The sequence below is a fragment of the Lachancea lanzarotensis genome, scaffold LALA0S10 (genome assembly GCF_000938715.1).
Source record: "Lachancea lanzarotensis genome assembly LALA0, scaffold LALA0S10, whole genome shotgun sequence".
Taxonomy (NCBI): Eukaryota; Fungi; Ascomycota; class Saccharomycetes; order Saccharomycetales; family Saccharomycetaceae; genus Lachancea; species Lachancea lanzarotensis.
The window spans coordinates 221,651-233,815 of record NW_019212888.1 but is presented as its reverse complement, the minus strand read 5'-3'; the positions used below and the strand labels follow the sequence as shown (position 1 = coordinate 233,815).

Here is a 12,165-nt window from a genome sequence, read left to right as displayed (position 1 = left end):
CCACGCAGTCAATACGTGACGGTTGAATTAGTTCGTGAGTCTTTTCCTCAAAATATTTTCGAGGAAAGCCTCTCCAGCTTTGTACGAAGACCTCACCAAAGGTCCTGATGCACAGTACAAAAATCCCAACTCCAGGGCCTTGTTTTTCCAGTACTCGAATTTTTCCGGGTTGACGTATTCGACAACTTTCATGTGTCTCTTAGTGGGCCTCATGTACTGGCCGAATGTTACGATATCACAGCCAATGGCACGCAAATCCTTTAACGTTTGCAGGACTTGATCGTCGGTTTCACCCAGTCCAAGCATCAAAGAAGTCTTGGTGATGAGTGTAGGGACGGTTTTCTTAGCGTGATTAAGAACACTCAAGGATTGGGCGTACGTGGCTCTTCTGTCTCTCACGTGTGGGGTCAGTTCTTGAACGGTTTCCATATTGTGTGCGTAAACATCAAGGCCACTTTGCGCCATGACTTCAACCATATTGAGGTCGCCTCTGAAATCCCCTGATAGAGTTTCCACCAAAGTGTTTGGGGCTTTCTGCTTGATTTTCCGAACAGTTTCAGCCAGATGGTGCGACCCACCGTCCGAAAGATCGTCTCTGTCAACAGTGGTGAGTACCACGTAGCCCAAACCCCAACGAGACACAGCTTCAGCTGTATTCTCAGGTTCCATTGGGTCCGGCTTAGTAGGTGTTCTATTTGTCTTGACTGAGCAGAACCTGCAGCCACGTGTGCAAGTGTCACCTAGAAGCATAATAGTAGCCGTAGCCTTAGACTTGTCAGCTCCTCCCCAGCACTCACCAATGTTGGGACATTTGGCTTCTTCGCAAACCGTGCTCAGTTTCAGTTCTCTAACGTCTTTTTTCAGTTTATGGAAATTTGAACCTTTGGGAATTGGCACTTTGAGCCATTTAGGCAACCGTTTGGCTTCTTCTACGTTATCCCTTGCTTGTTGTAAAGGGTCTAAAACCGTTTGTGCAGCTTTACCGTTGACAAAATCCTCAAAAGAAGGGCCCTTGTTGAGGGTATCTGAAAATGTGGTTGATCTGCGTCTTTTAGGCTGCGATGGTGACGCAGTAGCGGCTTTAGTGTTTGAGATGGCTCTTCTCGATAGATGAATCCAGCATCTTTTCTGAGAAAGCATGATATCGAATGGGGAATTGAGAATGGAGACTGTAGATGTAGCGATGAGCTTGTAAGCCGGGATGGGACTGAAAAAAAATGGACCGATTTCAGCCGTTTAAAAAGGTTCAAAAGGCTAGGGATTCGCTAAGTCAGAAGATCCGGCGTTTTCAGGCCCCAGGATATGAAATATGTGGCGAAGAGGGCAGCTTTGAACCTACAGAACGACTAGAAGATTAAGATATATCTATTCGTAAATGTGTGTGAACCCGCCCGATGAGATTTTGATTTTGATTTTGACGTTGAAATTCGACATTCGTTAACTATGACGTTGACCCGGGTCCGATCGCGAGTCCAAAAAAACACCCGCCAGAGTCTATTGCGTCTGAAGTGATCTAGCGACTCGGGTGCTGTGTAGCACGTGACACGATTTCAATGTTCAACCTAACTGGAATCGTTGTTGATATAGTTACTTCGCTGCGAAACAAACTACACATACATCCAATCAGTGTTGACACAGTCCACCACTCTGATTTCTTGAGAATCATCAAAAGCTGTGCAAGCATGGGAAGAGTACGCAACGTTTCAGTACTCGTTAGACTCACCATATCAATACCGTTTTTTTCATGAAAAGGGTACCGGGCTCGAGGCCCATCGCAGTGGAAGCTCAACTGCGAATAATGCAAAACGAAGCGATCCAGAAATATTAGAGAGCCAAGGACCCATCTGCCAGAACTGGCAGAAGCCCACAAGAACGAACAAGCCGAGTAGTTTTCACAAGAACGAACAAGCCGAGTAATTTTCACATAAGTGCCATTTTTCAAAGCGGCAAATCCTAGTGTCGTCAATTGATGCTATGGTCTGCCTCACTGGTGACAGCTAATACCGTGGTCGTATCTAATGATAAACATATCGAGTGAGGGAGGAACCCGCTCTAGAGGTTAGAGCGAGCGGTATCTCAAAAAAAAGGATTTGTGGAAGTCAATTCGAAGCCCGCTCCATTGTACCATACTTTTAAGGCTGAAGGCCAACCTCCTGCTATGTGCTTGTTTCGAGATTTTTTGGCGGTTAAAGCTAATGGCGAAACGTGATTTCTTCGTCCCGTTCCTCGATGCAACTCCTCTGTAACAAGTCACGTGCAAACCCCTTTGTTTGAAAAACTCCGTCTTACATGCGGACCATTGCAGCGATAACGTGACCAAATATCTCAATTTTCTCGTACAAAGGTACCTGTGGGTGCTTTTCCCGGGCCTAAGACGGACGTCATGTTGCATTTATAAGAAGCAGAAAAATGCTTAGCAAGATGCTGCTTACTCCGGTGTTCCAAGGGCGCCATCGCGGTGCGCTGCCAAGCTCGAGATGTTGATTTTTCACCTTTCTCACCATTGACATTGCCCTTGATGCGTAAGCGCCATTGGTTAGCGCCATTGGTAAGCGCCATTGGTAAGCGCACAAGTTAGAGTTGACGTGGCCAAAGATTTGAAATCCTTGTTAGACCACGATGCCCTCGAGGCTAGTGGCTCCAGCGTATAAGTGAACCAGCTCCGATGCTCTTGGTCAAAGAACAACTTGTTATCTTGATGGAGAGATGAATTACTAGCAGCGCATCGGCTTCCTACACATCTATCAACCAACTCAGCTTCCTTACAATGGGCTATAAAGACGCCTTCCGCAATACGTTCTTGGTCGACGTGTTGGAATATGCAGGGCTGGTCAAGCTCGACGCCAACTTCCTGCAACAAGAGCGACCCGCAGCGGGCCCCACGTCTTCTGAGACGTCAGACCAAAAAGAGGAGATCACCGTGGAACGCGACCTGGAGAAGGCCGGGGAAAACGCTGATTCAAGGTCGAACTCCGCGGAAGAGGACCAAATTGACCCCTTCCTGGTCGACTGGAACGGTGACTCGGACCCGGAACACCCGCTCAACTGGAGCAACCGTAAAAATGGGTTTATCGTGGCCCAGATGGTGCTGCTGACAACCACCACATACATGGGCGCTTCCATCTACACGCCTGGACAAGAACAGATCCAGAAGGACTTCCACGTAGGACATGTGGTTGGTACTTTGAACTTGTCGTTATACGTGTTAGGGTACGGTCTGGGCCCTATTATATTCTCACCGCTCTCAGAAGTTGTTACCATTGGACGCCAGCCGCTATACATCATCACATTGTTCCTGTTCATGCTTTTCCAAATAGCGTCAGCTACTGTGCGCAACATGGGCGGTCTGGCCGTGATCCGTTTCATTGCCGGTGTTGTGTGCTCACCTTCTCTTGCCACCGGAGGTGCTACCATGGGTGACATTATCAGCCCCGAAATCGTACCCATATTTATCGGCCTTTGGGCCATGGGCGCCTTTGTGGCGCCTGTAATTGCCCCCGTATTGGGAGCCGCCATGGTCGTCGCCAAGAACTGGCGTTGGGTGTTCTGGTTACTCACTTTCATCAGCGCGTTCACATTAGTGCTGCTAACGGCATTTTTCCCCGAGACGCAGCACAACAATATCCTGCATAGACGCGCCAAGCGGTTACGTAAGCAAACCGGAGATAGTCGCTATTACACCCGACAGGAACGCATAGACGCACAAGTGGAGATCGGTGCGTTTTTGAAAGAACTGCTTGTGCGGCCGTTTCTGGTTATGGTAAAGGAACCGGCTGTGCTTGCCTTTGACATATACATCGCGCTGTGCTACGGCAGTTTCTACCTGTTCTTCGAGGCTTTCCCCATTGTGTTCATCGGGATCTACAAATTCACGCTGGTGGAACTAGGACTCGCATATATGGGGTTCAGTGTAGGGTGCGTCTTGGCGTACGCGCTACTGCTGGTGTATCTCTTCAAGTACATCGGTCCCAAGTTCAAAAACGGCACTTTCAGGCCGGAGGACTTTCTGCCGCTGGCCATGCTCGTTTGTTGGTGTTTACCGCTCGCGCTGTTCCTGTTTGGATGGACCGCCCGGGTGCACTGGATTCTGCCCATGATTGCAGAGGTGTTTTTCGTGGTGGCCGTTTTCAACCTTTTCCAGGCCGCATTTGCGTACCTGGCTGTCAGTTACCCTCGATATGTTGCCTCGGTTTTTGCCAGTAACGGTTTCTGTCGTTCTGTCTTTGCTTCTGCGTTCCCATTGTTTGGCCAAGCCATGTACAACAACTTGGGCAGCGAAAAATACCCGGTTGGGTGGGGGTCCTCTTTAGTAGGATTCTTTTGCGTAGGATTAGCTGCGATCCCCTTTTATCTTTACAAGTATGGACCCACACTACGTGGTAAATCCGAATACGCCAATTAGGTAGAAATTGGAGAATGAAGGCCTCGTGAAAGAAATCGGCGGTCGAAGTCCCTATGGTGATAGAATTTGGTGGTCGAAGTCCCTCTGGTGATGGAATTTGGAGAGTGAAGCCCTTTCCGCGATAGAAAGTGGATAATGAAGCCCTTCTGCTAAAACACACGCTTTTGGAAAGCACAGCGAAGAAAGAAAAGGCCTGTGAGGACTGTCGTGAGTGTTCATTCTGCTTGGCGGCCAAAGCCACGGCGTCTATTCAGCAGTCCCCGATATTAAACAACAAGCAGAAGCACAGACATCTAAAGTAGTGTCAGTTTAGATGCAAGAAATTAGCATTGCATCCGGAAAGTACCTGATTATCGCTACTGCGTGATCCATCATACTTTCCGTTTTGATTTATAGAAATATCCGTAAGAAATCCAAAACATAACGCAAGGAATCCAAAACGTAATGTGTGGATTGTACAGGTTCAGAGAGAGAATAAACGCAAGAATCCTGCTGATATACAAATGATGGGACATTGACTATATCCATATAGAACTATAATCCATTTTCAAGATCTCCCTGGACTGGGGACGAATCACGAACCCGGGCGCGAATCCGGTTCAATTAATTTAGTCAGTATCTCAAAGTAAACTTGTTTATCTAAAATTATAAAGATCTACGCGTCCTATAGTTCTCTCCTCCTCCCCACGTCTTAGGGCCGCAGCTTGAGTTGTTTTGAGCAGCAACACGCAAAAAACCGTTATGCAAATCACAGAAGAATAATGAAAATATAGAAAGCCATCGAATAACGCAAGCCGGTAGATCTACTAAGTACGTTGAAGAGCTCTGAACATTGTCATCTAACAGCTTTCGCGGCAAAGACACTTGAAGGCTCGAGGTTTCCATCGCGTATACAGTGACGGATTCGTGGCCAAAAAAGTCTGATTCGCCGGATCTGTCCCGTCCTGAGATTCCCGGATCTATAACACTATACATGTATCATTCGCGCGGCTAACCAGCGTCATACAAGGTGCGTGGAAAGCGCATTAACAAGGCTACGCTACGCTACGCCATAAAAGCTAACTTGTGTGTCTCTAAATTGTTTTCCCATCGCACAAACTTACAACCCCTGGCTGTCACCACCGTCCTTTCGTTTCTCTTTCATTTTCTTAGCTTAAAAATGCATGTTCATTAGCACTATTGAATAGATAAAATATATTAAATCATTATTTGTATCGTTGTCGTAACAGGTTTGACTAGCCAATAAGGCTAGCACAGTGCGTGCGAATCTATTTATTCGTCTCTCAAGCCGACAAACTCACCGTTCTCGACAATAGCAACTTGGTGCAAGTAGCGATCGTTCAACGAAACTTCTCCGTTCATAATACCGTTGAAACTGCACTGGCCGCCGAATTTGTTCAATGGGGTCACCTCGATGACCTTGTGTTGCCAAGGAGAGATGATGATAGCTTTGTTACCGGCTTGAATGGCGTGAGATGTGTTACTGGCTGCTTTACCCATTTTGAGATGTGTTTGTTGGTTGATTTATGATTGTTTAGTGGGAATGGAAAGAGAAGAGAGAGCTACCGATTGATTTCAAGGCTACAGAAATCTGTCGATGATTTATATACTATGTGTTTTCCATCAGGTCTCCGACATGCTTTGCGATTCTCTCTGTTTGCATTGGCGTCACAGTCGCTTTTTGCATTTGATGAAGTAAGAAGAGCAAAGAGAAAAGAGCTTCTTATTACGATAGAAAATGAAAGAAATGCAAGAAAAAATGTAGAAGCGGTAGAGACAGAAAATAAGCGGACCCTGAGTGGATTTTGCAAACCATTTACAACGTCATTGTGCAAGCCGATTTTGAGCGGTTGACAGAGTGAAATCCGGAAGCTAAACAGACTGGTCGCTATATACGGAGTAGTGTGCAGCGACCTCTTGCGGCGACGCAAGTAGAACTTGTTGCTAATTAGCGTCGGCCTGATACTTCTTATTGAACCAAACGTCACTACTTTCCAGTACCGTTTCAGTAAAATGGCACTCACACCGGCCTCTCCTTTCAACAAATCGATGTTGATAATGATCACTTTGCACGTACAATAGGCAGACTATTGAAAAAAAAGGTACTTTGCGCGTCTCAGCCCTGTTTGCGTAAAAATGACCACCCTCCTGATCCTTGATTCTCTCGATTGAAGAGGGAATCTAACCGGTGACGAGTTACTTGACTAGATTCTGTAGTTGAGCGTAAACTGACTGGTCAAATCTGCGAGTACATCGAATTACCTAATCACGAGTACCTTGAACAAAACAGAATCAGAGATTCCAAAAAAAAAAAATATTATTATAACATTGAGAACAATACCCGACTATTTAATATTCACCGTAAAACCTGTGTGTGTCACCTCCTCTAACACTTTTCGCACTTACATTCCTCTTTGGAACCGCACTTGCACTCGGTACCACAACCACAAGTGGTTGTGCTGCATGCCTTCTTGGAGCAACAAGCGCCGCATTGGCCCTTGGCACAAGTGCACTGGTTTTTGCTGCATTGGCAGTTACTTTCACAGCCAAAGTTCACTAGTTCGGAAAACATTTGTAGATAAAATGTGGTGTTGTCAAAGATATGATTTGAGAATATCTGATCGTTGATGAGCAGATAAAGTTGTAGTTGTAATGGTAGTGTCTGAGCTGCCAGTTCTGATGTTGTATGGCTGATGAGGGTCCCTTATATATGGCGAAAATTTGTGTTTCTTTTCGTTTCCAGAAAATATCCGTCGGCATAAGGGATGGTCACGTGCACGGGGGTGCGGTGTTAAGGCTGGAATGCGTCATTAAGGCTGAACAATGCAACAGAGACGAATCCGTAGGGTCAGCAAATAGAAAGATGAGACCCTTTAGCTGAACAATAATGTCTTTAACAAGACGGCCCCTGCCCCACGCTGCAATGCCAGGATGTGTCATCACATACAGCACAATTCGCGAGTAGATTCCAGAGCCTTGGAGAATCAGTGGAGTTCGTTAGTTTTTTCTCCTCATTTCTTCTGAGTTTGATTTAGGCCTACCATTTGGTGTTACCGCTACGAGTAGTGTGTCCCTTGGCTGTGGAAATATGCGAGACCATCGATATGTCGCTGTCGTCGAAATTCATCAAACGTGAAGTACGACTGTTGCGCAGATGTCGTGTGGTTGATCCAGACGGGATCTTGTAAGCGTTCGTACTAGATGACGACAGTGGCCTGCGAGCGTCACTGGCAGACCCAGTTGAACTTGAAGAGCCAGAGGAAGAGCCACCGGAGGAGCCTCCAGAAGCCGTTACTCCATTACTGCGCGCGGCAGATCTTGTTTGCGGACGCGAACTGCTTGACGGCGGTGGTGCCGGTGGCTCAATGTCAAGACTCTCCAAGTGTCGCGAGATATCGTCGATGGTAATGTCCTCCACGGTGCGGTTGAACGTCTTGTTGAGTTCCTCGTCGTATTCGTAGTCATCGTCTTCGTCGTCATCGTCCCCGCTGCCTAGTTCCTGCTCCACAAACGGCACATCCTTAGCACGTATCGCTTCCGGGACACTAGAGACTTGCCCTTTGCTGACATACCGTTTATCGTCTGGCGTTGGAGTTTCACTGCGAGGAAGAGAGACAGGAGTGTCTATCACGGTAGCAGGATGCACCACAGGAGTCGTAGCCTTTCTTGATCTGGTCACTCGTTTCCCAGTATCCACATTGGTTTCAGCCGCCTCGGTCTGGAACAAAATTTCTTCAAACTCGGGGATCATCGCGCGACCCAGTTTGATCACTTCTTCCGCCCAGATCCGTATCACATCGCGTGCACGTTTGCTCTTGTAAGGTTTCCATGCCGGTTTGCACCCACGTACGATCTCCTTAATCACCTGCGAAGAGCCCCATTCATTAATCCAATTTTGGTTTTGGAGTCCAATCAAATGCGAAAACACTCCAGAGGCAATGGCACCATCCGAGTACCCTCCTTCCATTACAGACAGAACTTTACCGTGGGTATGCATTTGAGCAAGTTTCAGCGCATCTTTAGTAAACATATTGTAGAAAAATGTCGGCACGTTCACACCATGTCTTTGCATGGAAGCCTGCTCAAACTCCGAAGCATCAAATCCGGCACTTACAACCACCAAGCCTTTGAAGGGTTTCCCCAAAGCTTTCATGGTGTGCTTTGCTGTTCTGAAATACTCGTCAGCCTTGGCGAAAATTGTTCTGTATTTGGTTTGGTATAGTTTGGTAAAGGCCTCATCAGAATCATAACGCTGTAAATGAACATTCCAGATGTTCAAGTCGTGTGCATCCATGATGCAGGTGGAAGCGTTCCTGATGTTTTCCTTAGTCGCGTATCCAAGCTCTGAGGGGAAGGAATTAATGTCATGCAGCGAGAAGTACCCGACTTTGGGGTATTCTGCAAATTTCTTGCCGAATTCATTGTATTCATCATCACCAGCCTCAGCATATTCATCAGGCTTGAATCCTGCTCTTTTCCAACAGATGTCCTGTGTTCCATCACCATGGTGTAGATCGAAATCCAACACAACGGCATGCGTGACGCCGTAGGTATCTGCTGCATACTCGATAGCGATATGAGCATTATTCAATAAACAAAAGCCTGATGGTGTGGTCGCATGAGAGTGGTGCCCCGGGGGTCGTAGGGCCACGAATGCACGGTTGCTGGTTTCCTCGACCGAGCGTCCTTTGAAAATGGAGTCTACGCCAACTTCGAGTGCTCCAATTGAACCCTGTAATGCCGCGATGGTTTGACGCGATAAATAGATATCACCCACATTCCAGGACTCTGGAACCTCCACTTCACCCCGATCCAAAGCCTTTTGAGAGTTTTGACACAATCGCAGCAGTTCTTCAGGCCAATCTTTGCCGTGAACTTTGAGGACATGATCTGCCAGTAACGAAGTTTGCCGAGTGTGCGACGATTTTAGTGTGAAAAGAGCTGGATACATGGTGATAGCGGCCGCTACACCCATAGAGCATGCCAGCAGTCGTTCTGGCCGCTCCACGATGGTTTTACGGTATTGTTTCGATACCCAATGTCTGGGAAATTGATGTTGCAAAGATAATGGCGACAAAACCACCACCGCTTTAGCAGATTCCGGGATTTGCGATGCGCCGTGAGCTGCAGAAGCCACATTAGGGTTGTTTTCCACAAAACTCTGGAACTGAGCCTCAAATTTACGGAGCGGATCTTCTGCGGTTTTTGACATATTTCTTCTTCCAAAATCCGATCTGTTATGAAAAGTCCCCACTAGTTTGCTGGCTCAATTTTGGTCCTAAGATGCTCAAAATAAGAAACTTTAGAATCAGAAAAACACCAGAAATGTTGCTGCTTTGCGATCGAACAAAAATTTCGTGGTAACAAGTGTGAAAACCTTGCTTTTACGGTGTTCAATCCGGTATTTCGTTCGGCATTCAAATAACAACCTTGAAAATATGCAATTTATTCTCTCTCCTGTCATGAAAACAAAACAAAGATCCAATTTTAGAGAGGAAGAGAGGAAGAAAGGGTGTGAAGCCAGCTCGTCTATCGTGATGTTAGCAACTCCGTCGCAGCGACTCCTCGAAAGTTCTAAACAGGCTGAAGACGATACCATGATTTGAGGAGTAGAGAAAGCCGAGGAGTATTGAAACGACTGCGATAACAAGGATTCTTTTAGAGCAGCCTTCTCCTCGGCTCCCTGGGTATTTTGACGCTTCTTCTACCATTCAAGTAAAAAAGGCGAATCAAAACCTGGTTGTTGTTGCCGTCACATCCAGTGTGTTACTGTGTAATATTTCTTTGTATACCGACGCGGGTTATGCTTCTATGGCTCCCTCCCCCCTTCCCTTTTTGTCTGAGACAAGTGCTTATGGAAACTGTCATGTCAATACCGTTGTTTACGTGTAGTAGTCACTTTAAACTCTGAAAACACACATTTAGATGAAATCCACTACCTGCAATTAGACTGGCCACATCTGGTTCCTCCCGAAACAAGCACTTTTCATACCTCTGTGACCTCTTGGTTGCGTTTTGTTCTGGGAAAAGTTCAAGTTTTGTTAATCGTTTTTATTAAATACTAATGTTAGCGACGGCGGCTAAAAAGCACACACACACACACAGAAAAATCAAAAAAAAAACTTGAAAAATCGGTCAAAACTGGTATCAAAATGATCGCCGAAAAGCGTAGAGACCAATACTGTGAACAGTTTGTTACGTTCTTTGAGGTTTCAACAGCTTTATAGCTTTCAATACCAAATGCCATCACGTGACCTTTAAAACCCTGGCAAAATAATTTACGAAATTATTCATTCTATCAACATCCGTTTGAACACGGTACTATAAAAGTTAAGGAACTCTTCATCATTTCCTGCTTAAAACACGAAACCAACGGTAAGTGTCACGAAGTGCTCTTCCAGAGTTTGAGTACTGATTATTTGTCACACTAAGCCTGCCATTGATACCCCTTAAGCCATGTTTCCAGGCGCAGGACGACACACGTACACCAATCAAGAACAACAAAACCAAAACCGGCCATCAAGACCCAACGGCCCACCACCAGGGTTCGATGGTCAGCAGCAACAATACCAGCAGTACAATAGACCCGGAGTGCCACCTCCCAACATGCAGGGTGGTGGTTCTTTCGAGGGCGGACAGGGCTTCCAGAGGCCTTCACAGCCTCCTCCACCCAACTCACAACAGTATCGAAACGATGTTCAAGCTAACCATGCACAACCTAGTTTCGTGGATGGCCCCAGTCAATACCAGCAGCCCCAAAATTTGATGGCTCCGCCACAAAACGCTCAGGTTGCTGGTAGTGGGTCTAATAACGAATTTTCGTACCAGTACTCGCAATGTAACGGGAGACGTAAAGCTCTACTTATCGGAATCAATTACTTTGGCTCCCAAAACGAGCTTCGCGGATGCATTAACGATGTTCACAACATGCACAACTTTTTAACCTCCCGTTACGGCTACCGTCCAGAAGATATTGTCGTGCTCACTGATGATCAACAGAACATGGAAAGCATACCTCTCAAGCAGAACATTTTGCGGGCTATGCAGTGGCTGGTGAATGGAGCACAGCCCAATGACGCACTTTTCATTCATTACTCCGGTCACGGTGGTCAAACTAAGGATTTGGACGGCGACGAAGAAGATGGAATGGACGACGTCATCTATCCCGTTGACTTTCAGTCACAGGGACACATAGTGGATGACGAAATGCACGACATCATGGTCAGACCTTTACCTCCAGGTGTGCGGCTCACTGCCCTCTTTGATTCATGCCATTCGGGTACCGTTTTGGACCTTCCTTACACTTACTCTACCAAAGGTGTGATCAAGGAGCCCAACTTGTGGAAAGATGTGGGACAAGATGGGTTGCAAGCTGCCATGGCGTATGCTAGCGGTAATACCGGTAACATGGTGCGCTCCTTGGGCTCTATGTTCAAAAGTGCAACCAGGAAGGCTACCGGTAACTCGAACCGAGACAATGTTATACAAAACAAGTTCTCTCCTGCCGATGTCATCATGGTCAGCGGATCTAAAGACAATCAAACATCTGCTGATGCGGTGGAAAATGGACAGGCCACTGGTGCTATGTCTCATGCTTTTGTCAAAGTACTAAGCATGCAGCCGCAACAAACTTACCTCAGCTTGTTGCAAAACATGAGAGCCGAATTAAGCGGTAAATACAGCCAGAAACCTCAGCTCTCAAGTTCCCATCCTATTGATGTCAACTTACAATTGCTTCTCTGAGTATTCGATCATTGACAGAC

General features: G+C 46.5%; 5 protein-coding genes across 5 annotated transcripts; 2 read left to right on the top strand and 3 right to left on the bottom strand.

Moving 5' to 3' along the window:
- Positions 1-27: 27 nt before the first annotated feature.
- LIP5 (LALA0S10e02476g1_1) lies at positions 28-1,140 on the bottom strand (the record flags this gene model as incomplete). Its single annotated transcript, XM_022775453.1, has 1 exon — positions 28-1,140. One exon carries the CDS (start codon positions 1,138-1,140, stop codon positions 28-30), a length of 1,113 nt encoding a protein of 370 aa, XP_022630319.1.
- Positions 1,141-2,767: 1,627 nt separating this feature from the next.
- Positions 2,768-4,402, top strand: LALA0_S10e02454g (LALA0S10e02454g1_1; the record flags this gene model as incomplete). The annotated part of the gene is made up of 1 exon (XM_022775452.1): positions 2,768-4,402. One exon carries the CDS (start codon positions 2,768-2,770, stop codon positions 4,400-4,402), a length of 1,635 nt encoding a protein of 544 aa, XP_022630318.1.
- A 1,272-nt stretch (positions 4,403-5,674) lies between these two features.
- LALA0_S10e02432g (LALA0S10e02432g1_1) lies at positions 5,675-5,902 on the bottom strand (the record flags this gene model as incomplete). The annotated part of the gene is made up of 1 exon (XM_022775451.1): positions 5,675-5,902. One exon carries the CDS (start codon positions 5,900-5,902, stop codon positions 5,675-5,677), a length of 228 nt encoding a protein of 75 aa, XP_022630317.1.
- Positions 5,903-7,439: 1,537 nt separating this feature from the next.
- Positions 7,440-9,614, bottom strand: HOS3 (LALA0S10e02410g1_1; the record flags this gene model as incomplete). Its single annotated transcript, XM_022775450.1, has 1 exon — positions 7,440-9,614. The coding sequence occupies one exon, from the start codon at positions 9,612-9,614 to the stop codon at positions 7,440-7,442; it is 2,175 nt and encodes a 724-aa protein (XP_022630316.1).
- A 1,244-nt stretch (positions 9,615-10,858) lies between these two features.
- On the top strand, positions 10,859-12,145 carry MCA1 (LALA0S10e02388g1_1; the record flags this gene model as incomplete). The annotated part of the gene is made up of 1 exon (XM_022775449.1): positions 10,859-12,145. The coding sequence occupies one exon, from the start codon at positions 10,859-10,861 to the stop codon at positions 12,143-12,145; it is 1,287 nt and encodes a 428-aa protein (XP_022630315.1).
- Positions 12,146-12,165: the final 20 nt, after the last annotated feature.